Below are 27,027 nucleotides of genomic sequence, written 5' to 3'. Positions count from 1 at the left end.
GCCACACTTCTTTTTCCTCTTCCTCTTCTTTTAAACAATGGAAATGTATTCTCTGAATATTCTGGAGGCTGAAAGTCCCAGATCAAGGATCAAGGTGCCTGCAGGGCTAGGCTCTCTCCGAAGGCACTAGGCAAGAGTCCGTTCCAGGCCTCTCTCCTACCTGCCAGTAGTTCCTTGGCTTGAGGCAGCATTGCTCCAATCTTTACACAACCTTTTCCCTGTGCGCACATCTGATCTGTCTCTCAACATTTTCCGTTTTTATAAGGACACCAATCATAGTGGATTAGAAGCTCATCCTCCTCCAGGATGACCTCATCTTAACTAATTACATCTGCAACAACTCTGTTTCTAAATAAGGCCACATTCTTGAGTTCCTGGAGGTTGGGACTTCAACACATATATATATTTTTTTGGTTGGAGGGCAAGCATGGGCGGGCCATAATTGAACTCATAACAACCACTTAAACAGTACCTGACACTGGCCGGGCGTGGTGGCTCACGCCTGTAATCCCAGCACTTTGGGAGGCCGAAGCGGGCAGATCACGAGGTCAGGAGATTGAGACCATCCTGACTAACACGGCAAAACCCCATCTCTACTAAAAATACAAAAAATTAGCCGGGCATGGTGGCAGGCGCCTGTAGTCCCAGGTACTCAGGAGGCTGAGGCAGGAGAATGATGTGAACCCGGGAGGCGGAGCTTGCAGTGAGTAGAGATTGAGCCGAGGTTGAGCCGTGATTGAGCCGAGATCACGCCACTGTGCTCCAGCCTGGGAGACAGAGCGAGACTCAGTCTTAAAACAAACAAACAACAACAACAACAAAAAACAAAACAAAACAAAAAAACAGTACCTGACACATAGCAACCATGTCATAAATGAGAGGTATCATGACTAGTACGATTGACATCATCATCACCATCTACCATACTGTGCCATATTCACCCCATCCACAAGGTTTCTGGCATCTACCAGGATGGCACAGCTTCTGCCACATGGACTTCTCTTGATTCCCTCACAGTCTTTCATGCCATTTAAGCCTTGGACCCACACTTCTTAATCTGTGTAAAAGACAATCTGATGTTACACTTTGTCCCCCAGTACCTGGTGTTGGAAGATTTGGCTCTTCAAACATGCTCTGTTTTATAAGTATTGAATCTAAAAGACTCCCTAGTGTCCCGTTTTTGAAAGGAATGATTCAGTGCTGTATTTCTCCAAGGTAAATTAAGTGCCCATTCTGGTATGTGGCATTTTAATAACACCTTGTAAACTAAGGACGGGTTGAACCTTCTGAAAACAGAACTGAGAAAACCGAGTAAGCCCTTCCCCTGAGGAATACTAATATATTAGACACTCCATAAAGTGTTAATGCTTTTTATTGCCAGTCAGTTGCTAGGCTCCAAAAATGCTTCTGCTTTTTCTATCATTTTTAATGTGAAATATACAAGGGGAATATCCCGTAAAGAGCTCAGGGAGAAGGAAGGGCCTTAGTTAAAGATTGCAACACTCTGAGCAAAGCATCCCAACTCCTTTCAGAAGACCATACCATCAACCAAATGGAGTCTTCCTTTTGTTGCCATTTATACAGTGACTTGGGAACTCGTAGTGTTATTAAGCCTCCTCCTGAAGCTTGAGTTGAGAAATAAAGGAAGCTAGTGGTTATGATACAGGACCAGTTATCAAAAATCACAAGAATTCATTGTGACTTTAGATAGATTATTTTGGCTCCTGTGGTTTCTGTGTCAATACAGTTTTCTTTTTGTATGTGTGTATGATTGAGAATGTATATTGCTATTTTTCCTTTTTTCATCTAACATTAAATTTTGAACATTTTCTAATATCCTTAAAATGATTAAAAATATTATTTTCAACAGTTTCAAAATAAGAGGTTTTTTTCTGTCTTAATGTCATTGTACACAAATCTTTGTGTTTCTGATTGTTTCATATTTTTCTCTTTATTTCTGATTTTGCAGATGGTCAATATACTATTCTTGATCCCACAGAACTATTGTGAAATTTAGTCAATGTTAATGTTTTGAAAACCCAAAATGAATGAAGCAAAGTGAATAAAAAGTAGTTTCTACCTGTTGTTTGTTTGTTTTTTCCTGAACTATTCTGTTTCCTCTTAGGCCCATTTCTTTAGTGAAAGTTATACAATAACTTCTTTAGAGTATAGCTATTTGTGTGTAAGTTAGCTACCTTGGATATAAGATACACCCAAGGAAACCAAGAAACTAAATAATAGTTAAAAGCAAACATTACTCTGACAATATCTGGTTTATTTATTTATTATTTGACATGTTATACATATATCTCCTATTCTAAAGAATATATATTCTTAAGTCTCTCACTTAAAAATATTTTTACAGTGAAATACGTGATTAAAATTTCTCATCTTAAATAAATTCAGGAACCAATTGAATTATAAGGATTTTTTTTTGTAGAACATTTTTTCAAATCTAAGTTTTATTTTCACTTCCTTGTAGTTTATTAGAACATAAAATCTTAGAAATGGAAGGAAAACACAAGGAAGAGTTGGACACCTTAAAGGAAGAGAAAGAGGACCTTCAAGGCTTGGTTACTCGTCAAACATATATAATCCAGGAGCTGGAAAAGCAATTAAACAGAGCTACCACCAACAACAGTGTCCTTCAGAAGCAGCAACTGGAGCTGATGGACACAGTGCACAACCTTGTCAACCTTTGCACTAAAGAAGGTGGTAAGAATGTCTTCCTCATTTTGGTATTGTTAATATTTTATTTCCTTTGATCAAGTAAATACTCAATATAGCTTTCTACAGTGCATTGATTGCTGTGTAAAAAACAGCAGAAGAACTTTATGTCTAGAATCATTTATGAAGTTATGTTGATAATTTTCTCATGTTTCTACCTAGAGAATGTATTCATAAGCTTAAATCTGTGAATCCACAATGTCTTTCTGAAAGAGCTTTCTAATTTCTTCCTTGTCTTTTTAATGTTAGATAAAATCTGTGATACTGTCGTGAATAAATAATTGGTATTATGGTGTTGGACACTTAACCATATATAAGACAGAGATGAGCCAGTGTTAAAAATTAGTTCATAGTGCTGGGAGAGTTTCAGGAGGATTTCCATTTTTAAACGAATATTTATTATTTCGTTTTACAGGCAATGGGGTAGGAAATTGTGGGTTGCAGAGAAACGGAGACAGACTATTTGTAACAAGTATTATGAGTGAGGCAGGATTATTGTTATTAAAAATATTTATTAAGATCACTTGTGCTTAGTCCTGTGCAGGATAGATTTAATCAGAGTATTTAGGTACATTAATTCTGGGGTGTCTTTGTGACAGTGGAGATACAAATTTTTGATATCACTAGAATGTCTGGAGCCATTTAACCTTTGGGAGTATCTACAACCCTGTATTTCTTTAGAAGGCATACATCTGTCTATCCATCTATCCACCTAACAATTATTGAATGAATGCCTCTGCTTGCACCTGTTTCCTTCAAGCAGAACCTCTAGTGAGCCTCAGTAGAGCTCTTCAAAGTTTGGAACTTGAAGTCATCTTCTGTATTTCTCTAATCAGCCTTTCTCTGAATGAAGATGGAATTGTAAATGGTGATGAGTGAAAGAGAATAGCACTTACATCTGAAAGTTGTTGTTATTAAGCTGTGGCTTATGTGAACATTCATGTAGTGGTTCAATGAACATATGCAATGTACACATGGGGAGGCTCCTTTAATTTGAAAGTGGATTTGAGATATGTGACAAATTTGTTCAATTTCATGCTTTCATCTATAGTTATGAATAGGGAAGATAACTCCATATTAAGTGATTTTGTTTTAAAGACATTTCACATTTCTCTATTACACTCCATTACCTCAAGTTATATCTCCTTTAGATAGTCTAAACAAGCCTTTAATATACTTTGTAAAGTAATATTTTTTAAACAGTGAGTTCCCAGAGCTCCATTTGGGTGTGCTCAGTAATGTGATTGGAAAGGGAAAGGCCTGCTAATCAGTCAGACTCTGCCAAAATCTTGAGTTAGAGTCCACTGGAAGGAAAGCATGGTAGTATTTTGCCAGAGAATTTTAATAGAGCTCATGAGTATTTAGCAATTAAGTATTAATACGGGATATATCTATTCTCATATTGAGCTGAATACATTTTGGGAAAGATTGAAAACACATTTTTCTTATCATCATAAGACTTAAAGCACATGGAGTGGAATAGTGGTTTTTATTTCATGATTTTAGAGATGTCAAGCCCTATTGATTCTCACAGAGCTCATATGTCTGCGTACTTATCATAATTTAACTTCTTTTCTGAGTATTTGCCTAATAAATGTGTCTTTAAGCTTTTAGAGGAAGAGGGTGTGACTTTAAAAGTAAATATTCTGGTTAGGTTTGAACTTTGGGTGCAATATCAGGGAAGCAAACATCTGTTCAATTTAAGAACCATTTCTGAAAAATGAGGATAGCCGTGATAGATGGTACTCTTAATAGCCATTCAGGAAGTGAAAAAAGTAACTGTGTCTATTCTATGATGTAGTATATCCAAAAAAATAGTAATAATAATCGTAGAAACTGAATTTGTCTAAATATTCCAGGCCTGTAGATATCTTTTCTTTTTAATGACAAAACTCTAAAATGAATCTTGATTTAACTACAGGATTTGCCATCTTAATTTAAGGTAATTGTCTCATTTTCCAGTGGGTTCTCTGCTGTCATGATCATAGATTTTATTTGCTTCTTGTTCATCTCTTTTTTCTTTAATCTCACTGTTAAGTGTTCTAACTAAATATTTAGTTATTTTTAGAACTCATAAGAGACACAAAAATGGAAAGTGGCTCTCATAAGGTTTTTATGAAGATTTTCATTGTCTGCATATCTTTATTTTTACTGGAGTCATAGTCTTTGGCTATGGTGAATTTAAAATTTTAAATGGTTAATAGCATAATACTAGATTGAATATCAGTTATTAAAATGAACTTTTATTCAAATTCTAACATACATGGTTAAAGCCTTTCTTTGTTTTATGGCCAAAATTTATATATCATATAAATGTATTATTTATTGAAGGATTATATGTAAATATTTTACTTATAAATTTATATATATGCAAATATTTCAAAATAAACATACCACAATAAATGCATCAAATATTCTAAAATGTACATTTTAAAGCTCAAATAGAGATATTCTACTAGATCTTAAAAAACACGAGCTGTGTCATCATCTAAAAAGCCAAACATTTTAATTGACCCTAAAGGTCTTCTGGTTTCAACCTGACCCGCTAATTTGTGGAGACAGCCTGAATATAATACTGCAAGGCCAGATTTAAAAAATGTTAATGAGCTTTCCTTGTCATTGGCAACTACTTTAACCTTTATGAAGCTGTCTCATCTTGTATAAAGTCAGGAGAATTCTGTCTATTTCACCACAATAGGGAAAGAATTACATTAGATGCTCAATATACAAGTGAAGATCACATTGCTGAAGACACAGTTGATTCATTAAACTTTAGTTTCTTCTTTCTCCTTCGATGGACAAGATTCAGTTAAGTACATTCATTATGTGCTTTATAAGCAAAACTTCTTTTGCAGAAAATGTTTAAATACAATGCCCCGGAGTGTTTGAGTGTTGACAGTCATCCAGGCAACTTTTTTGGCCTCCATTTTCTATTCTCTAAAATGGGGTCATAATATTTACCCGGTGGGTATGTAGTACACCATAAATATATGCAACTTTTATTTGTCAATTATGTAGTTCAAAATTGCCAAAAAAGTGGATTGTAAATGTTCTCACCACAAAGAAATGACAAGTATGTGTGGTAATGGATATGTTAATTAGCTTGATCGTTCTGCAGTGTATACATGTACCAAAACATCACGTTTTACTCCATAAATATATACAGTTATTATTTGTCATTAAAAATAAAATTTAAATTTAAAAAAGAAATAGAGGGCCTAGAATAAATACATACATAAACAAGTACATGAATTAATTTTTTAAATGCTGAAAAATTAAAAGAGGTTAGTATAAAACACATAGCTTCTGTGTTAAGTCATAGTAAACATTAAAATAATTGTAATTATCTTTATTTAATGCCCTCTAAAATGCCTATAATGCATTAAAGTTATATGATAAAGAATTCCTAGGAACTGTTGGCTAGACATGTACTTTTTTTTTTCCAAACATTTGTTTGATCCAGAAACTGTAAATCTATCTTTGCATTCAGAGAGTGCTTTTGTTTAGTTTCACAGCGCTTTTTCTGCTAACACATCTGATGTTGAGATACTTTTAAGAAGGACAACTAATAAACACATTCTCTGAAATAATTCACCAAATTTTCCTCTTCTTATTCCTAACAGGCAATAGTGGTGTCTTAGGCACATAGTCAATTCAAACTGAATTGCATCCATTTTGTAAGGCATCTGAGTAACACATTTATTTTTGTCTAACCTTCATCTGCAAACACTGGGCCACATTTATTCTTAGAAACATTATCCACTAAAGAAATATTGCCCTCAGTGTTATCACAATGTCAAAGCTCAGCTGATTGCTTCACGTTTTTGGCAATTCAAAATTACTAAAATTAAATATTTGCTGGAATTAAGTAGTTTACATTAATAAGGCATACAAACAAGGTTTGGAATCTTTCAGGGGAGAATAATCAGTTACTGTGACTATTAAAAAACCACTAGTTGGCCAGGCGCAGTGGCTCATGCCTGTAATCCTAGCACTTTGGGAGGCCAGGGCGGGTGGATCACTTGAGGTCAGAAGTTCAAGACCAGCTTGGTCAATATGGTGAAACCCCATCTCTACTAAAAATACAGAAATTAGCCAGGCATGGTGGCACGTGCCTGTAATCCCAGCTACTCAGGAGGCCGAGGCAGGAGAATTGCTTGAACCCAGGAGGCAAAGGTTGCCGTGAGCCGAGATCACGCCACTGCACTCCAGCCTGGGCAACAGAGTGAGACTCTGTCTCAAAAAAATAAAAATAAATTCACTGGTTATCTATGTACAGTGGTGATTAAAATATCATCTCATGTTGAGCATACACATGGCAAATATATTATATAATTGGGAATTTGATTACTAACAGAATGTAAAAAAAGGAAGGAAGGAAAAAAGAAAAGTTTTTTAAAAAAGTGTTTAGACTGTATTATAAACGTACATAGTCTGATTGTCTCACACTGCCCAGATCAGCTTGAAGCTCATTTCTACTATAGCAAGATGTGGTTCATAAATTTATCCATTCATTCAAAACAGTTCTGCAGCAACTGTTCTGTTCTGGGGAAATGATATTTATTCATTTTTATTTAACAAATATTTGGTAAGTTTCTATAATGTGCCAAATATTGCTCAGACTACTGGGAAGAAGAAAAGATATATTTCATTCCGTGGCTTTAAGGAACCTAGGGTTTGATAGGAGAGAAACAAGTAAACAATTATTTTTCAGAATTATTTGCTAGAAGTGAGCCTAGGGTGCCTGGACCCGAGCAAAGCTCACAGAGAAATATTAAAATCATGGCAGGAACAGAAGGATAAGGGCAGAATCCAGCATCTCTAGAGTTTTCTTGGGGATTTTACTCAATCCTTATTATGATTCTGGTTTGCTTAGGCTTTCCATGTGTTAGCCCTTACAACAGCAACATGAGGGAGTTACCATGTCTAGCATCATTTTATGACCTCCACAGAGAATTTGAGAATTTGCCCAAAGTTACAAAGCTGGAAATCATTGATCTAGGATTAAAACATAAGCAAGCTTGTTCTAGTGGGAAGATGATAGTTAAGTCTAAAAAATGAAGAAAGTGAAGGACACACCAGAGAGTACAAACGGCATGTATATTTTCCAGAAGTCATGAGAGCGGGCTGTAGCCTAAGTCTTAAAATGAATTTAGACAGAGGACCTAAGGGAGACGAAAAAGGCCACATTTCTATAAAATCAATGAGCAGTCATTGTCAATATATGAGGATAATGGTGATATTTGCGTTTTAGAAAAAGTTCCCCAGTGACAATGCAGGAAAAATATACTGTAAAGCTGAGAAGCCTGGAGTAGGGGACCAGATGGGTGCTTTTACCGTTATTATAATACCAGCAAATACTTAACACAAGCCAGTCTTCTGAGACCTTTGCATATATTAGTTTATTTAATTCTGGTAACAACACTGTATGATAGGTGCTATTACCAACTCTATATGAGAGGTAAGCTAAGTACAGAGAGGTGAATAATGCTTAAATATCACACTAGTAGCAAGTGAGCAAGCTGAGATTTGAACCCAGAGTTTTGTTCTGAATACTGTACATTACACGCTGCACCATACTGGACAGGGAAGGTAGAGTTGATGATTTTTGTCAGAATTTCAAAGTGATCTCTAGGAAAGAAATAATAAGGTCCATATTAAACAGGGGTAAATGGAAAAGTAAGTGGAAGAAATTTGTAAAAATAGAAAAATTAGAATCAGCAAGAAATAATGACTTCCTAGAAGTCTAATCTAATACCAATTGCACATTTCTAGGTTAAACAACTGAGGGAGCATAGATCACATTCTTTAAAACCAGCAACATGGGAGAAGAAATAGGTCGGAAGGGAAAAAATAGTGAGTTTTAGTTTGGGATATTTTGACCGAGTTGCCTGTGGGACAGAGTCTGGCAGGCAGATAAATCGGATTCTAGAAGGAGAACAATGATGTGTCCTCAGAGGAGACAAGAGGTAAAATCATAGAAAGTGCATATAAAGCAATGGCTCTTATTCATGTAGGGGTCACAGATCCATCAGGAAACCAGATGCAAACGGCTATTTTTCCTTTCCACTTACCCCAACCCCAAAATGCAAGGATACAAGCACACATTGACATACCAAAGTTATGAGTGCATTGTATGAAAAAATGGCAGTGTAAAATCAAAGGCAGAAAAATCTGAAGGTTTTTAAGGGACAGGTTAAAAAAAGAGACCAAAAGAAAAATATAGACTTAGCATGAAAAACATTAGTAAGCAGTGTTTTGGGAAGGTTTAAAAAAAAAAAGACAGTTATGAAGGATGTTCTTTTCAGTGGCAAGTAAGCATGACGGTCAAATTTTAAAAAAGTGAATCTCCTATATGCAGAGGTTTGGTATGCTACATGGCTCAGTTGCATATCTCAAAGACTAAAATGAGTCAGAGGAAGTAAGAACAGAAATCATTATATACCCACATTCAAGAAACTTGAATGTGAAAGGACAGATAACAACTTTAAGTAGGGAGGCACACGGAGTAGAGGAAACTTAAAAATAAGTACTGAGAGACGTGAACATGTTTATATACTTAATTCTCTCATAAGAAGTACAAATTTCAACTCATAGGAGCTTCTCATGAAGTTCATTTTTAAAAATTCTTTCACATTATCACAAAGACATAATGGCTGATACTACAAATGTTTAAGTGACCACTATTTGAGCTAAAGTGTCTTTCCCAGAAGCTGATTGCAGTGGTATGGAACATTTGATCATTATTTTGGGTCCTCTAGCCTTCTTAAAGGGGGAAATTAGGCATTTGCTTTCTTCTCAGTGCTGAGGAGTCATTTGGCTTGATTCTCAGAATAATTCTACCATCTGAAAGGAATTTACCTCCCATGCTGTGTCTGTTGAGTTTATGAAGTTTATATCATTCTGTAAGGGATGAAATAGTTTGAACTGCAAGTCCCTTAAGAATGACTTTAAAAACATCACAAGTGATGGGAGGAAATTAAAACTTTTTGAATGTCACTCATATAAACGTTGATAAAAATGGGCCTTATATCAGTTTCGTTGACTGGGTAAAATACTTGGTTTTTCATTTACTACTTGTAATGCACAATTTAAGATTAGGTAGAAAGAGAAAGAAAAATACAGGAAGTCATCTGCTGAACACTACAGTGAGTACTTGTTTCCATTTAATGAGGGAAATGCTTTATCTTGACAGAAAATTATATGTCAAACATTTACAATTTCCTTAAAATGAACCACACTATCTAGCACTTCCTTTCATAAAACCCAATGGCTTAAGGCGAAATTGACTGTTTATTTTTGGAAATGGTATATTTCTCCTTTTTGATGGAGCGTGTTATCTGACTTTTAGAAAAGTCATAATTTCTGTAAAAAAAATTTGTGAATAGTGGATAGCCAAACTAATGATAACAAAATAAAAAATAACATAGTCCTTGACCTCTCCCATGAACTATTTCTAAACCCCATCTTTCGGGGGAGATTTGAAATTTTGTGGTTAATTCTCATTTGGAATTGGAGTTTTTAACTTCAGAAACAAGATGAACTATCTGAAAAGGGATATCTCCTGGTTCCAGCTGGGCTTGGAAGTTACAGGGGTAAAAGGCCACAAAAAGAGTGTTTTCTTGATGTTCCAATATTACCATGAGCAAACTCCATCCTTCTTCCCTTACATTTTCATAGCCTGGTTGGCTAAAGCGAAGAAGCACAAATAGTTTGAATAGACTTTCAACTAAGTCATTTCCAGGTCTCATCCACACTCAAGTCAAATTCAACAGATATTTTCTAAACCAGGGACAAAACAGGACAGTAGACATTAGTCACGGATAAGACATGGTACTTTACACTGAACCAAATGACGCCTATAATTACTCTGAGAGACAGTAAGAAAAAATGTTTTATTAACAGCATTAAATATGTATGCATCGTATCAACTATAGAGTGAAAACCTCATGAAATTTTTTATACTGTAAGAAGGGAGAAAAAGAAGGTAAAACCTGGGGAATGTTGCAACTGTACACTTAGCTTTAAATGTGTATAAACAAATATTTATATTTAGCATAAGATTTTCTAAAAGTCAATTGCAAAGAATCTTTAAAACTAGTAACATTTTGGCCGGGCGCGGTGGCTCACGCCTGTAGTCCCAGCACTTTGGGAGGCCGAGGCTGGCAGATCACGAGGTCAGGAGATCGAGACCATCCTGGCTGATGCAGTGAAATCCCGTCTACACTAAAAATACAAAAAAAATTAGCTGGGAGTGGTGGTGGGCGCCTGTAGTCCCGGCTACTCGGGAGGCTGAGGCAGGAGAATGGCAGAAACCTGGGAGGTGGAGCTTGCAGTGAGCCAAGATCGCGCCACTGCACTCCAGCCTGGGCGACAGAGCAAGACTACGTCTCAAAAAATAAAAAATAAAATAAAAATAAAAACTAGTAACATTTTTAGCTTCCTATAGGAACTATAATTTATTATCAACCAAAGGATATCAACATGAAAACTAACTTTAAGTACACTGGAATCTCATGCTTGTACTGGCTTGGTTGTTCACATTCTGAGTGGAGTTATGTCTGCTAAGAAGTCATATTAATATGTAACCTACAAAGAATTACTCATCTTTTTAATGGATTTATGAATAAGTCAAATTATCAAATGTAGTATCAAATGTCAGACCTCTTTTAACTTGTGTATTTATTATATCTTTGCATGTATCTTAATTATCTTAATTATTTTTAGGTGTGAACGTTCCATTTTCACAAGCGGGATGATGTCCTTTAGAATAGTGAGTTTGAACTTTGGGTATAATTTTAAGTGGAAATTTGGTTCTAAAGGGAGATTTTGCCAGTTGTTTAGGCCTCATGAACACACAGACACACACAAACCTAATCTTAATCATAATTAATTCTCCAACCTATCTCTCTAGAGCTAGGAATTATAGATTGAGATGGTTTCTCTCCAGTATCTGGGAGCAGGTGTATACCATGGAGAGGGCAGGCGTGGTAGTTTAGAAGGAGCAGGAATCATGACATCTCTGTTCTAGTCCCAGCTGTGCTGTCAGATTGCTTAACATAGAAGTATGGCACACCTTAGAGTTTGCCTGGTATCCTACACAAACCCACATACTTCCAACTTTGTCTCTTGGTTTTGTGTCACTCCTAATAACCGGTGAAGCCCTGTATTCAGAGGAGAAGCCCATGCAGAGCCAGGGCTGGTAGTCAAGTACTGTTCTTCAAGTATATTATGCCACAAGAGTAAGAATCAAGGTGACCTACTTGTGGTCACAGTCAGGACTTATTTACTTAAAACTTCAAAGTGGAGTTTTGTGTGTGTGTCAGTTTTCAAAAGCATCTGGCAACTGCTTTCTATGTTTACAGCATTGCCCAAGGACTTTCATTCCATTTTGAATGGCTGTTGCTGAAATAAATTATATTTGTCTGCTCACAGCAGAGCACAAAAGATGCCCCTTAAGCTTTCCCACATGCATGGGAAATCTTTTGTACAAAATCAATATATTGTAGCCAAGCTGAAAAAAATTATATGGGAAATTAACACACATGAAACACCTGAAATGTCTTTATGAATAAAATGAGCTCCTGAACAAATGGCAAGGGCTGTGCAGCATTCATAACTGCCCAACAGGGTGCCCAAAGAGAAAACAAAGAAATTAATTTTATGTAAAGTGAAAGATTACTTGATTAAACAAAGATGGTGTGTATTTCCATTTTTAACTTTTAGTCAAGTATTTTTCCCCATTCTTTTTTTTTTTTTTTTTTTTTGAGTTGGAGTCTTGCTCTGTCTCCCAGGCTGGAGTGCAGTGGCGCGATCTTGGCTCACTGCAAGCTCCGGCTCCCAGGTTCACGCCATTCTCCCGCCTCAGCCTCCCGAGTAGCTGGGACTACAGGCGCCTGCCACCACGCCCACCTAATTTTTTAGTAGAGACCGGGTTTCACCGTTTAGCCAGGATTGTCTTGATCTCCTGACCTCATGATCCGCCCGCCTCGGCCTCCCAAAGTTCTGGGATTACAGGCGTGAGACACTGGCTTTTTCCCCATTCTTGATTACTTTAGGTAGTAATAGGCATTGAATATACATTGTTATACACATAAGATTCATTTCATATTAGAAGGTGATTGCAAAATTTATTTGAACATAGTAATCAAACTACAGTAGAAATATGTAGAATTGATGTTTAATTATTCATCTACTTTAAAACAGACTTCAAATTAGAGCTACACTTATGACAGGATGCTTTGCATCTCTACATAAATGTAAGAGTTTATATGTCTTACGTATATTGTAATATTATTGAAAATGTGTATATCTGCAATTATACATCATGGGCAATATATTCTTCAGATAATTAAAATGTATCCCTTTAGTAAAATTTTATGAAAATTTTTAAATATGATGAAAAATTATCTTCATTTTTTATCCTCTCCTCTCTTTTTTGGGAAGAGAAAATTGAATAAAATTATGGCTTTTTTCTAATAATTTAATCCGTTATTATCCATATGAATTAATTTTCATCATAATACCATGATGCCTCTGGAAAAGTATATAGTTTGCCCCCTTTATATTGCTCAGTGCCCAAATTTTTATCATTTCTTAGCTTTGCCTACCTTTTAAAATTTTCTCTTTTCCTCACACACACACACACACACAAACTTTCAATGATCCAGTTTCTTGTCTCCATGCCTGATACTAGAAGATGAACACAAACACACACACACACACACACACACACATACACACACACACTCACATACATACACAGGCACACTCACATACACACACACACACACTCACACACACACACACATTCCCGCTCTCACTACCCCGCCAGCCTATCCTCTGTCTTTGAAGCTTCTAGCAAATAGTCCTTAGGCTGGGAGACCAACCACCAGGCTTATGAGAATAATACCTAAAATTAATGGGGGTAAATCCTGAGTCAGTGTGACTTTTAGGATATGGACATGATGAAATCCAATATGGCTGCTTTGGGACCTCTCACTTCCTTATCCTCTGTTAGCTCTTGACATTGTGGACCGTCATGGCTTCACTTTTCTGCTGAGGGTTTCCATCTCAGACAATTCTACTGCCTGTGACTCTCTGCTATCCTCACGTCAACATATCCTTTGTTCTTGTCTTTGCTGCCTGCTCTCTCTTTTCCCATACATCCTGCTTCCATGAGACGAGGCTGTACCCTTTCAGACTTACCGCTTATACTGAATAACTCAGGACCTTGGGTGTGCCCTTGTCAGCAGAGATAAGTATTGCTGGGGATTCTGTGACAGATGACTCACTGAAGTTCTATTTGGGTTTCACTTTACTCAAAGGCCAGTAAGAAGTAGTTAAGATTTTCAGCTTTATAGTCAGAGAGTTCTACTACTTACAAGTTTTGGTGAAGTTAGTAGCATTTCTGAGCTTCAACTTCCTCATATAAAACAATATATTGATAAATACTCCTTATAAGATATTTATAAGGATTCAACAAAATGAAGCATGTAAAACATACTTGGCACACAAAATTCAGAGTTTACCACGTAGTAAGTGTTCAATTAATGCTAGTTGATTTTATTATGATCATGATTATTATAGTTCCATAAAAAATGGTAGTTAAGATTTTATAGATTATCTATAAAATAACATATAAATAATTTAAATGAGAGCAAAGCAGTTCTTTTTAAAAAAATGTTTAATTAAAGTAATAATTCACTAGATAAATGATGTTCAAATGTTCCCTTATACCAGGGTTAGAGGAACTTTGAAAAAAGAAGTAGTTGGTTTAAATAAAAAAGTACACTTTTAGTTAATCAAAGACTTCAGAGTATTTAAGAATAGAATATATGTTTGTTATATTGTCTTACACACATACACACATGCACACACATATAACCATATTCAATTGCCATTTTTGTAGGTTAAAAACAGTCATGCTGAGATATCAGCCCACAGATATTTAGGTTTGTATGCATATGCTTTCTATAAGAAAAAATACCAACCTCAACATTTTCCATTTATAAGCATACAGCTTGTATGTATTTGTGTAGCTATATATATTTGTATATGTCTTTATAAAGTCATTGGTAAATATCCCACACCCCTATACCCACCTATAAAATATTGAAACTTGGACTGCCTGGAAACCTTTTAATTCTTCCACACCCTTGAAATGCAAGACATTACCTTCTTCCACGTTTAAAGATTCTTTCAAATAAATTAGGATTCCAGAGAGTGTCTTCAAAATGTTTTTTCTATGAAATGCCCACACACCTGGCTGAAAAGCACAAAATCTAATCAATCAATTGTTTGCTTGTTTGCACCTTGTCACATGTGCTGTTTTCTTCCTTTATATGCTCAGTTAATTTCAGTGACCTGTTGTGTTGAAATCACAGGTTCAGGGTCAATTTCTAGTGCTATGATCTCCCTAATAATGATGTCTCAAGGACTATCCTTGAACAAATAACCTGATCCACATATATTCTGATGTTCTGTAAATACTGGAAATACATGAACCATTAGCCATATTTAAGGTTTAAAAAAGAACGATTGAAGAACTGATTTCCTTATATCAACTCATCAGAAAATGGGTAAGAGAAAAGGCTTTGGCTTTTTACACTGTCTCTGGTAGCAGGACTAATTGCCTTCTGTGTTCTCGGCTAGTGTTGCTGAGGCTAATAATGACCAATTCCACATTCCAGGAAGTTTTCTCTTGAGGGTTCATCTGAATTGAAGTGACCCTCTGCCTCAGCTTTCATGGTCCTCCCCTGAAGTCAGTCTGGTGGCGGATGCACCATCTGGATTTAAATTGGTTGGGTAAAGGAAGGGAAGATCAGGATAAAGTCAACAGCTGCTAGCATCAGGGTCTCAGGTTGCTTATTGACTGAATGTTGGCTGGTGAAAGACAGACATGCACCTGTTTGTGTCTCTATTCTATCCCTTTAGATGACAAAGATTTGGTTGTATAGATAAGGCTAAATGAAAAGAATGAATAATGATTCCTTCCTAGGACTTTCTAGATTTATTTGCTGATATTGGTGTGGGCAAAGTCTTTGAACTAGCATACCAGGCTCTTAAATTTAGGTCAGATAAGCTTTTCTATATGTTTTATTCTTTCAGCTGTTATCTCTTCTAGGTAGCCTTCCTGGTGTCCACCTGGCAGATGGAGTATATTCTTGCATGTTCCCAATGTGCTTGATACATACATCTAAGATAACAATTGTCTATATTCTCTCTCTTTGGTGCTGTATTTAAACTGGTGACATTATAGCCTTACAAGTTGTTGTCAGCTATCTTGTGACCAGGTTGATTGCCAAGAATAAGTGGGTCAAGAAAAAGACTAAGAAACCGATTTCTGGTCACATTGTCTGAAACCTTATCATGACTTACTTAAAATTCTACACTGGAATCTTTAGTTACACGATCCAATAAATTATCTTTTTGTTTAAGCCACCTTGAATTGAGTTTCGTCCTATCATAAAAGTTACTAATCATGGGTATAGCTTTCATGGAAGATCTTTTTCGCATCAGGCTGTGATCACATGACGGGCAGGCTTGGGCTTTCTTATGTCTGTATCTCCATTGCCTAGGAAAAGTCTTAAAAATAGCAAATGTCCATCAATATTTGTTGAATTAATAATATAGGATGATTGAACTAAGACAGAATAAGAAGCAGAGGGACAAATGGAAAAGCCATACTCTAATTGTCTTATTAGAAAAAAATTAACACCTTCATTAATTTTTAACTGATAAAAACTGGAGAAGGATAGTGGGACTAATAAGGGAAAGAGCAAACACATGGTTTGGAAGGAAAGATTATGTAACATTAAACAAATGCAAGTTGGTGTAGCAGGAAGGACTGCCCAACAGGCAAGTAGATATATGAATCCAAAGGTAAAGAGAGAGGCAAATACTCAGTGTTAAAAAGTGCCTGTGTATATTAGAAATCTTTTGTGCAGCAGTTGGAAGCCATGATAGATGGTTTGCAAAATGAACAGATGTATAAGAAATAGAGATCCAAGAATGGAATCTTAGTGAACATCTATATGGTAGGTGATGAGAGGAAAATAAACCGATAAAAGAGGAAAGAGAAAAAACAATTAGAGAAGTTGAAAGGGACTAGGAGAGGTCAACACAAAAGGCGAGGGGAAAGATAGGCAAAGACAACTTCTGTAGGGTAGAGGAAGGGAGTGGAGGAGACATATCAAATGGCTTTGATCTTCATAGTAAACCATAAAGGTCATTTATAAAGAGTGAGAGAAGATAAGATTTAGTTTTTTAAAACAGTAGAAAGATTTGCAATACACTTTACAGGAAATGTCATAGAAAGTTTATTACAAATGATGCAGTGTTTGCAGTCTACAAGGAGGTTGAGAAAGTGAATGAATGCCCATCCGGGGGTTGGGATTTAGCTATGCAAAGGTGAGTGGATGAAAGGACAATGGATGGAGAGACCAGGGATGCCAAATGGACCATTATTAAATTCCTGACTCTGGGATCAAGGTTAAGAAGAAAGAAAAGGGAGGCTAGGAAAGCAGTGACGGGAATGGCAGGGATCTAAATTCTCAATGAGAGGCAAGAGGAACTCATCAGACATTAAAGAATAAGAAAGGAAAGATAAGAATATCTGGTCAAAGAAAGAATTTTAGACATAAAGATCATCCTTTTAACTCGTGCTTCAAATCAGTTCATTATTACAAAAAAGTTTAAACCACTTTGAGAGATAGATACAGCCCTCTTTCAAGTCTCCGGAACATTCCCCCTGATGTCTGTCCAGTGATGCTTCTTTTACTCTTCTGTCAAATCTTAGTCCAGACTTTTTTTTTTAATTTTTAATTTTTGAAGAGACATGGTCTCACTATACTGCCCAGGTTGGTCTTGAACTCCTGGCCTCAAGGGATCCTCCTGCCTCTACCTCCCAAAGCACTGGTATTATAGGGTGAGCCACTGCTCTCGGCCCCATCAAGTCTATTGTATCTATCTGTCTCATGTCATTTACTAAATATTCCTCTAATTTCTATCTTCTATCTAACTGAAGCTCAAGACCTCCTAAAAAAACTTATCACTGGTGCTGACACTTGCAATGTTCAGGAAATTCAAATGTTATTGTCTCTCTAGGTTTTAGAATGTTTCCTAGGTGTCCAGTTTTACAATATCTATGCATGACATTGGACTTCAGAACTCTACAGTACTTAACAAAGAAAGGAGTCATGCAAAAAGCCATGAGATTGAAACTTCTATAACCAACACGTTGACACATAAATCATTTATAATTTCATCTGAAATAGTCTTTAAATCTTAACTATTTAGGTAAAGCTTAAAATATACAGCAAGATGAGATTACCTGTTTTGGGGTTTTCTTAAATGTAAACAATGGTATAATCTGATTTATTCAATGAATGAAACCAGCCAGTTAGCCAAATTTGACCAGGAGAGGCTAATTCAATGTGATCCTAAATATAACTAGTCAACTATAACTGCAATGTTTTAATTAGAAGGTGGAAGACAGCAGCATCCACCACCCCCCCTAGACTGGACTGGCCAGCCTTCCACATTCTGCTAGTGTCTTTTCCATAAGAAGGAGTAACAGTATAATATTGCTGTTAACAGTGTTGTCATTACCACAACAACTACCATTCTTGAGTACTTATTATGCTTCACTGTCTTTGCACTGTGTTATGTAATTCATACACCCATCTCAGAGGTATTTATAACTACCTCACTTTATAGATTAAGGAAAAAAAAAACACTAAAGGTCAATCTACCCTTATCGAAGGGACCTTATTCAAACCTTAGTATATAATAAAAATACCAAAGGTAAGCTGTGGATGAAACTTTTACAATGATTTTCAATGCCTTGCTACTCTAAAATGTAGCCTAAATTAACTTTCAGGCATATGCTTGCTAGTTGGTAAGTAATTAAAAACAATCAAACTAATCTTTCTGGAAAGAATGACTTTTTGAAAGAATATAAGTATCTCAATTTTTCAAACATACCAAATTAAATTTTAACAAAATACAATATCTATTTCAGATATGTTACCATAACAACAAAAAATCCATAATATAACCATAATACTAGGTGTACCTTTTGATGGTAGAATTCTCAAACCATTTTCCCAAGTATAGAATTTGTATTCATGGTTTTGACAACAAATTTATACAGTTTTCACAAAAATAAGTTAATACCCAACTTTTTCCTTTTTTCTTGGTTACTAAAAATGTGTGTGAAATAGCTTCCTCTTCCACACATAGCCCCTTCACCAACATCTTCCTGAAGTGGAAAAAAAAAAGCAAAAACGGGAGGAGAGATGGCAGACAAGAGTGAAGGGAATGTGTTCTCCATACATAACTAAAAAAGGGAGGGCAGGATGTGGTATATACAAGAGAAGCATTTTCTCCATAGATAAATGACTTTCTCTCTCTCAAAAGAGAAAAATGGGTTTACCGTTGGGTTCCTGCTGACCACATCTTCCTGTGTTTTTTGACCTCTCAAGTGATCATAAATTTTAGTTGGTATTTCTTCACATCTCTTTTTCTGGGCATCTAATTTGTTTATTTTCAACTTTCCAACAGAATAAAGGATCCAGTAGGTGGGATTTAAAAATTTTGTTTTGTTTTAGAAAAATAGCAGTCCGTAAAATTAGAATAAATGAATACCAGTAAACTACGTCAATGCTTTTGAAATGGATACCTTTATATAATCCATTGACATCCTCAATGTCATTAAAGATGGCTTTTGAGTAAGCATTTATATATGCATCTTTAAATTGCTATTTGCATACATTCTGTGCAGTACTTCTTCACTATCATATGAATCTGTAGCCCTTTAATTAGTTGATTTATTTTGTGTTGACATGGCAATTGTGATGGTGGTATTTAGATGTAATTATTAGCATGATTCATTAAAACCATTAGTGCAGACTTGAGCTACATAGAAAATCATAATGTTATTAAATGCTTTAGTACTTGTTTTTTGTTATGGCAACATATCTGACATAAATATTTCATTTTCTTGAAATATAATTTAATATTTTTTAAAAATCTGAATAATTTATATTGAAATAGTAATTATTTCCACAAAGATTAGACTGCTCAATATCTGTAAGTTAGTAAACATTAGGCAATTAAAGGCCAGTATTTAGTATGAAACCCTGTATTAAGTCAGGCCAGGATTTTAGATTTTTAGATCATTTAAAATTAATGTAAAAATTCTGATTCATAGTTTGCCTTTGGTATTTGATTATAAAAGACTATTATAACTCAATGTGTTTGAAAGCAGATATTTATTGATAGGAAACTTTAAGGGCAAGATAACAAAATAGTCTTAATCTTAATTTCTAGAAAAAGGTTAAATAAAACCAATTACTAAAATAATACATAATAGAAAATACTAAATCATAAATACTTTATAAATGTAACACATATATCTTTAGCTCAGAACTATTAAATGTGGGTCATTGTGCATTTTTATTTCATTTGTAAGAAGTTAATAATGGCTAAAGCTCAGTAAATAAAATAAGGTTTTCCTCAGTAGAGACAGTCTTTAACTATTAATAGATTTCCTGTCTTCACTTGACTTCTAGCCTTTACTGTGACTCTTCCCCCTGTATAATTTAATTTCAAAGTCTTATTTATTTGTTTGTTCCTTTATTTGTGTATCATCTGCCTGATGATTTAACTTTAGGGCAAGAACAAAGTAAAGTTTGGTTGCATTTTCATTGTAGGTAGTTAAGTTGGGTAATAAACTCTTTTCTACTTCCCAAATCTAATTATTGTAAGAGTTGTTGATTCTTTTTGTTTTGTTTTGTTTTGTTGGTAAAATTTTCTAGAAGCTCTTCAACATAAAGTCACAGAAAAACAGTACTTCCATATTGTTTTAGTGTTTTAAACTTCCATATTGCATTTTTATGTTTGAATTTATCTTCATCTCTTCCTGCTACAAAAAGTGTGTTAGCACTTTTTTAGACTTTCCTGTGAAATGTAGGTAAGAATGTTTTAGAGATTTTGCAGGAAACTTGACGTAATTGCTACCAATTGAAGATATTACATGCCCAGGTCATTTGTTCCTGAAGTTGATGTTTTGGAAAGGATACATAGAAAAAAAAGAATTAAGAAATTAAGTAAAACATAAGCATTCAGTTAAAAATGGCTCTACAGCTTTTTCCTTTGGTTTTTTTTTTAATTTTGTAAGCTACCTCAAAATCTAGTATTGTCTTTATGATTGATTTTTTACTATGTGCAATATTGACATTTGTGTGGAGGAAATGAAGACGTGCTTAGCTATTATTGGAGTCCATTTGACTACTAATGGTACTGATATTCACATATTGCAATCTTTTTTTTTTTTTTGCAGTTTTACTAAAGGGAGGAAAAAGAGAGGAAGAGAAACCATTTAGAGACTGTGCAGATGTATATCAAGCTGGTTTTAATAAAAGTGGAATCTACACTATTTATATTAATAATATGCCAGAACCCAAAAAGGTAAAACCAGAAGTGTTTGTTTACGAGATGTAAGCCAGATCCCAGTTGAATTGCTGGATAATCAGATTGATTTGTGAGCTTGTTAAACTGGAAGTATATATAGACATGCCTGAACTTTTTTCTCCCAGAGATACTCTGTTTCCCAGGTCCATAAAGGATGAAAACCCTATTGTACAGAAATCCCCAACACCCATACCTTTTCTTTCACACAAAATTTTGCATTTATTCCCTGGTGTTCCTAGGATGTCCCATTGCTCGTAAATATTTGCCTTGTACAGATTACATGTTGAGGTCATGTCTACCGTGAGTGTATGGGAAAGAGAAGCCATCTTCCAAAGACCCAACAATCCAGAGAACACACATCATCCAAAGCCAAATACTGTGAGGAGAGGGAGGGGTAGATATAGCTATTTGCAAGTTACTGCTCCTCTTAGGATAGGAGAAACATTTCCTATCTTACTTCATAATCTTGAAAGAATTTGCTTTCCATATTTACACAAAAGAGTGGGTTGGAGGATTGGATTCATCAGCATGTTGAACAGGACCCAAGGTAAACTTTGGAGTAAGCAAACATTATCTTCCTGTTGTAACATCTCTTTTGTATACTCTCTTCCACCATTTATTCATTAAATCATCCATCCATGCCTTCATTCAATACTATTAAGTGGATGTCATGCATTGTTAGGAACATGAATATAGAGCAAACAGTTTCTAGTGTCATGATGAAGATAGACAATTATGCAGATAGTTATAAAATGCTGTCAGTAAGTATAGTGATAGAAATGGTCTGTTTAAAGCAGGGTATATGGGAAGTTTTGAGGTGAGACAGCCGAAGAGAGTGAGATTAGGCACGAACCTTGCTCTTCGGTGTCTGTGAGTTTTAGCTGGAAGCCCAGGGTCCCAAGAGGACCACATGCCCTTACAGGATAAAACAACTGTCCTCCCCTCATGCCCCCACCTAAATTACTTGTCTCTTATCCCCATTTCCTCTGGGGCCTGTGCAATGCTCTTGGAATCTTCTTTGATTCCCTCAGGCAACTTTACATGACTTTCTCACAACCAGAGTTCTAAAAGGCAGAGATTGTGCCTTTTATCTTTGATTTCCTGGAACCTAACATAGTTTCTGGCACATAGTAGGTCTCAATAAATATGTGCTGGAATAAATGAATAAGTGACCTGCTGATGGCAATATCAACACTTCCATGTAGTGCATAGTAAATCAGTCTAACTTGCTTAGTCTTCCTGATTGTTAAGTCTCCTTTGATAGGCAAAGGAAATGAATACTGGAGCCCAGTTTGCCAGATGCCACTTAATTGGCAACCCAGGAAGTCTGGACTATAGTCCAGGTCTGATACAATTCTATTTTCCCTTTTACCACTGTCCTCTCTCTCTCTTGATTTCCATAATGAATATTTGTTTATGTTAGCTCTAAATGGTTTCTTTTTCCCCTTTGCTGGGACAAAATTTTCCTCTTGAAAGATACTTTCAATGTTGTCTATAAGGGGGTAAAATGTAGGAGTGGAGTGGGCACAGGAGGGAGGACAGGCAGGAGGCACTCTTCTGTACTTTGCTACCTCAGCCATCTACCAGAGAAGTGTGGTTTTGCCTGTTTTTCATTTTTGATTTCTGTGCAAGATTACGTTGAATCCCATGGCTTAAAGAAGGAAACAAATGAAAAATTGAAATACAATGGCAAGTCTGGGAATGAGGAGATGAAGATAACTTATTCTAAGGAAGATATCCTAAAATCACACTTAAGCTTAAATTCAGTTCACACACACACACACACATCATAAACACACACCATACACACAGCAGATGAAGTATGTGAGAATTTGATCTGGAGTAGGAGGTGGAGCTAAAATATTTGCTTTATCATTTACCTACAGTACTGCTCAAGACCTGAAAGAACCTCTAAATTATTGTCAGTTCCACTAGAGCTTATAACCTGACTATAAAAATAAAATTAACTAAAAATACTAAGTGAACTTCCATTTAGACTCATAGTGATTCTATGATATACATGAATCTAAAAATAATTCCCAAAGTTTTCAGATCAAGAATATTCACAATTTTAGAATTTTTTTGACTTCATCATCAGTACTACCTTGTGGCCTGTGGGGCAAGGGGTGCAGTACAAATACAGCTTTAGTCATTCTATGGACTTTAGTTCATATATAACCACAACTACACTCTAGTTTGAAACATTATGAGATGCAAATGGTGTACAGGCTATTTGCAGAACCACTGCGCCTGGTAATGTGAAGAAAAAGATCCCACCTCAATTCATAATCTTGAATAGGTTTGCTTTTCATTCTTACATAAAATAGAATGGTGGAGAATCCAATTCCCTCCTTCCGTGGCTGGCTCCTGGGTTGGTTTCATTAGGAAAGCAAGATTCAAGCTTACGCTTCTACAAAATGATGGATTTTAAATATGATGGAGTTTTTGGGTTTTCTTAAATAAGTAAAACTTAGAATATTAAATTCACAAATGTCAAGTACCTACTGAATTAACTTCTGATATTTAGTCTAAGAAAAAATAATAATCTTAACAGGTTAGCAGTAACATACCCATACATACCCATAAGGAGCAAATTTTATCACTGCTGAATGGCCCCCATGGCTTTTCAGAGAGAAAAAGGAGAAGTTCCCATATTACCTGGTCAGGACTATTGTCAGATTTAGATTTAGTTTTACTGAAATACTAGCAGAGTGTGGTGAGAAGGGGAGATAACTGAGCTGAAGAGAGAAAGACTTGGCCTTCTTCTGGACTTAGATGTTCATTCTCTTGTTTTATTATTTCCCTGTTATAATCATAGATTCTCTTACAAGTAGTAACATTGTTCTATAATAAAGATGGATATTTCAGACTGACATACATACACATTTTTGCAGATAAAAAATTTAGTGTTTAATCCCTTAGTATAATTGCATAGCATAGCACTGGTAAGAACAAATATTATATGAATTTCCTCAAAAGTAATTTACAAGCTGATTAACAAAATAGCTCAAATGTATTGAGCATTTACAGTTTGCCAGTCTTCTTCTAAGCATATATATATCTATATATAAATATATATAGATCTCTCTATATAAATATATATAGATCTCTATATATAGATAGATATAGATCTCTATATATAGTATATATAGATATAACTATATATCTATATATAGTATATATAGATATAACTATATATCTATATATACTATATATAGATATACTATATATCTATATATAGTATATATAGATATAACTATATATACTATATATAGATATACTATATATCTATATATAGTATATATAGATATACTATATATCTATATATAGTATATATAGATATAACTATATATAGATAGATATAACTATATATCTATACTATATATAGTATAGTATATATCTAAATATACTATATAACTATATATAGATATTTGTATCTATCTATATAGAGAGATCTATATATCTATATATAGATATATAATATACCTATATATCTGCTATATATATATCTATATATGCTATATATATCTAAATATCTATATATATGCTTAGTGTATATATATGCTCAGTATGTATGTATACTTAGTATGTATGTGTATATATATATATATATATACTCCTTCATTTACTCTTTTCAACAACCCTATGAGATAGAGACTCCCATTATCCCTACTTTAGAAAGATAACCTGCCCCAAACAAATTCTTAGCAAATATTTAATATTGGCTTTGAAACAAAGGAATCTAATTCTAGGATACACCCTTTTAATCAGAGGATTAAGCAGGATCATTATTTATGTTAATGATAATTGAAATTGTATCATTTATAATTTTAAATATGAACCTGTTGACCCATGGGGTGGTAAACACATGTGTGACATGTGAGCTACACAGGCAAGGGTTTATTTTTAGAAAATTAGGTAAGTTGATTCATGTTCTCATTATAACCCACCTCATTCTCACCATCCTATAATCTCAGTTTTTTCCATCTTGAAATAAATTGTCAGCATTGTCTCAATCCTATAAAAAGTGCTAGCAAAATTCATCTTTAGGACTTTCACCCTTCCATGTAGACGGTACATTGTAAACAGGAAGTTTGGTGCTACCCCTGGATATGCTTAGCCAAAGCATTGCTCATTATAATATTTCCAGAAGTTTTGGCAATGGTAAGAATCTCTAGGCAACCTACACAAAAACAGAAGCGTCAAATATGCATGGTATGGACCAAAAAATAAACTAGGGTTATTAAAGGAAAGTGACAAACCAATGAACAGAAACTATTCATCTTGTAGTCAATGTGCGAGTTGCAAGTATAACAGGATTGTAATACAGTAATTTTTTCGATTGACATTGTTCCATGCCAAAAAAAAAAAAAGTCTTTGAAAGTTAGAGAAATATCTTTTCAAATGTGGAGGCCAAAGACGGTTTTCTAGGACTATTTAACTTTTCAAGCAGAAATAAAATTATATTTAGGTCATTTCTATATTTACTTTTTGCTTTTATATTATTAATGGCTTGTGTTTATTTTTCTTTCTGAATTCCCTTCAATGTATAGTTGTAGGGAACAGGACTTTCCCTTTCATTTTATGTTTCCAAAACCAAATGCCTAGTTTCATCCAAAAAACAAACCATTTAATCATTACTCTGCTTATTGTAAAATATTAAAAATTTGATTCTGAACTCGTAATTCCCCTAATTCTTGGAAAAGTACTATAACAAATGGGCTAAGCCGTTTTCATTTATGGTATGGAAAAATAATTAACATTCACAAGTCTAATCATTCCAACTTCTATGGAACATAAAAGTATAAAAACTATGTGAATCACATTTCCCCGTTTTGTTTGGGTTTAAGCCTCCGTATTATGTTAAAAGGTGTTTAATGCTTGAAAGCTTTGACCTTGCCTGGGATAGGAGCCAGTTCAGTCATTTCTTGGATAGAGTTAAGCCCAAGTCATATGATCGATAAATGCAATAGGCATAGTTAATGTAGCAGGGTCTTGTCCACAGGAAGGACACTGCCAGATAGCACAGACCACACAATACTGGCAAATGAACTTTTCAAGTCTTTCATGTCTCAAATCTTTCTAAAACCTAACATCTATTTTTTTGAATTTCCTTCATCTGTTAAGCATAGGCTTTTACTTTTTTTCTGACTAAAAATAATAGGCTTTTGTTTTGTCTTTGCTACAGTGAGTCCAACCTCTTAAATATACGTATATGTATGTGTGTGTGTATATATATATGTATACATAATACATACAGAAAGGTGGCATGCTCAAAGGTGACACCAATATTATAATAACTAGAGCCTAGAAATCATAATTATAAGGATAATTTATTGAACTTCTACATGTTTTGGTTTTGTATATTTTCTGTTATTTATAATAAATTATAAAATTTGTATGCAATGTTATATAACTATAGTATATTAAATTTAAATATACATATTAAATATTACATTATATACATACAGTGTATAATGCATAGCATAAACATATATTATGTCATCAGTAATACATGTAAGAGATGGGAGTAATGTCAATGCCTATTAAGTGCCAAACGCTGTTCTAAAAATTCTATATGCATTAACTCATCAAATTCTCAGAAAATATCTAAGAGGTACATAGAGAGAGCAGAGGTGGATTTTAAATTCAGGCAACGTAGCACTCAAGTTGGCGCTATTAACCAAGGTGTCATTCGGCTCCATTGTGCCTATATAACACAAAGAGCAGCTGTTATCATTGATGTTATTAAGTCTTCATAAGAATTGGGAAGTATATGTTCAACCCTTTAACCTCTTTGTCCCTCAGCTTCCAACTTAATAA

General features: G+C 34.8%; 1 protein-coding gene across 3 annotated transcripts in view; it reads left to right on the top strand.

Annotated features, from left to right (window-relative positions):
• Positions 1 to 27,027, top strand: part of ANGPT1 (angiopoietin 1) — a 269,300-nt gene that overhangs the window by 175,467 nt on the left and 66,806 nt on the right. For 2 of the 3 annotated variants that reach the window (XM_055287050.1, XM_055287048.2), the window contains exons 4-5: positions 2,483 to 2,715; positions 21,074 to 21,201. In XM_055287050.1, coding sequence (XP_055143025.1) covers positions 2,483 to 2,715; positions 21,074 to 21,201 — 361 coding nt within the window. The remainder of the gene's footprint in view (positions 1 to 2,482; positions 2,716 to 21,073; positions 21,202 to 27,027) is intronic. The other variant, XM_055287049.2, reaches the window with a different exon arrangement.

This window comes from Symphalangus syndactylus, chromosome 7 (assembly GCF_028878055.3).
Source record: "Symphalangus syndactylus isolate Jambi chromosome 7, NHGRI_mSymSyn1-v2.1_pri, whole genome shotgun sequence".
Taxonomy (NCBI): domain Eukaryota; kingdom Metazoa; phylum Chordata; class Mammalia; order Primates; family Hylobatidae; genus Symphalangus; species Symphalangus syndactylus.
This window is presented reverse-complemented; position numbering and strand designations above follow the sequence as displayed.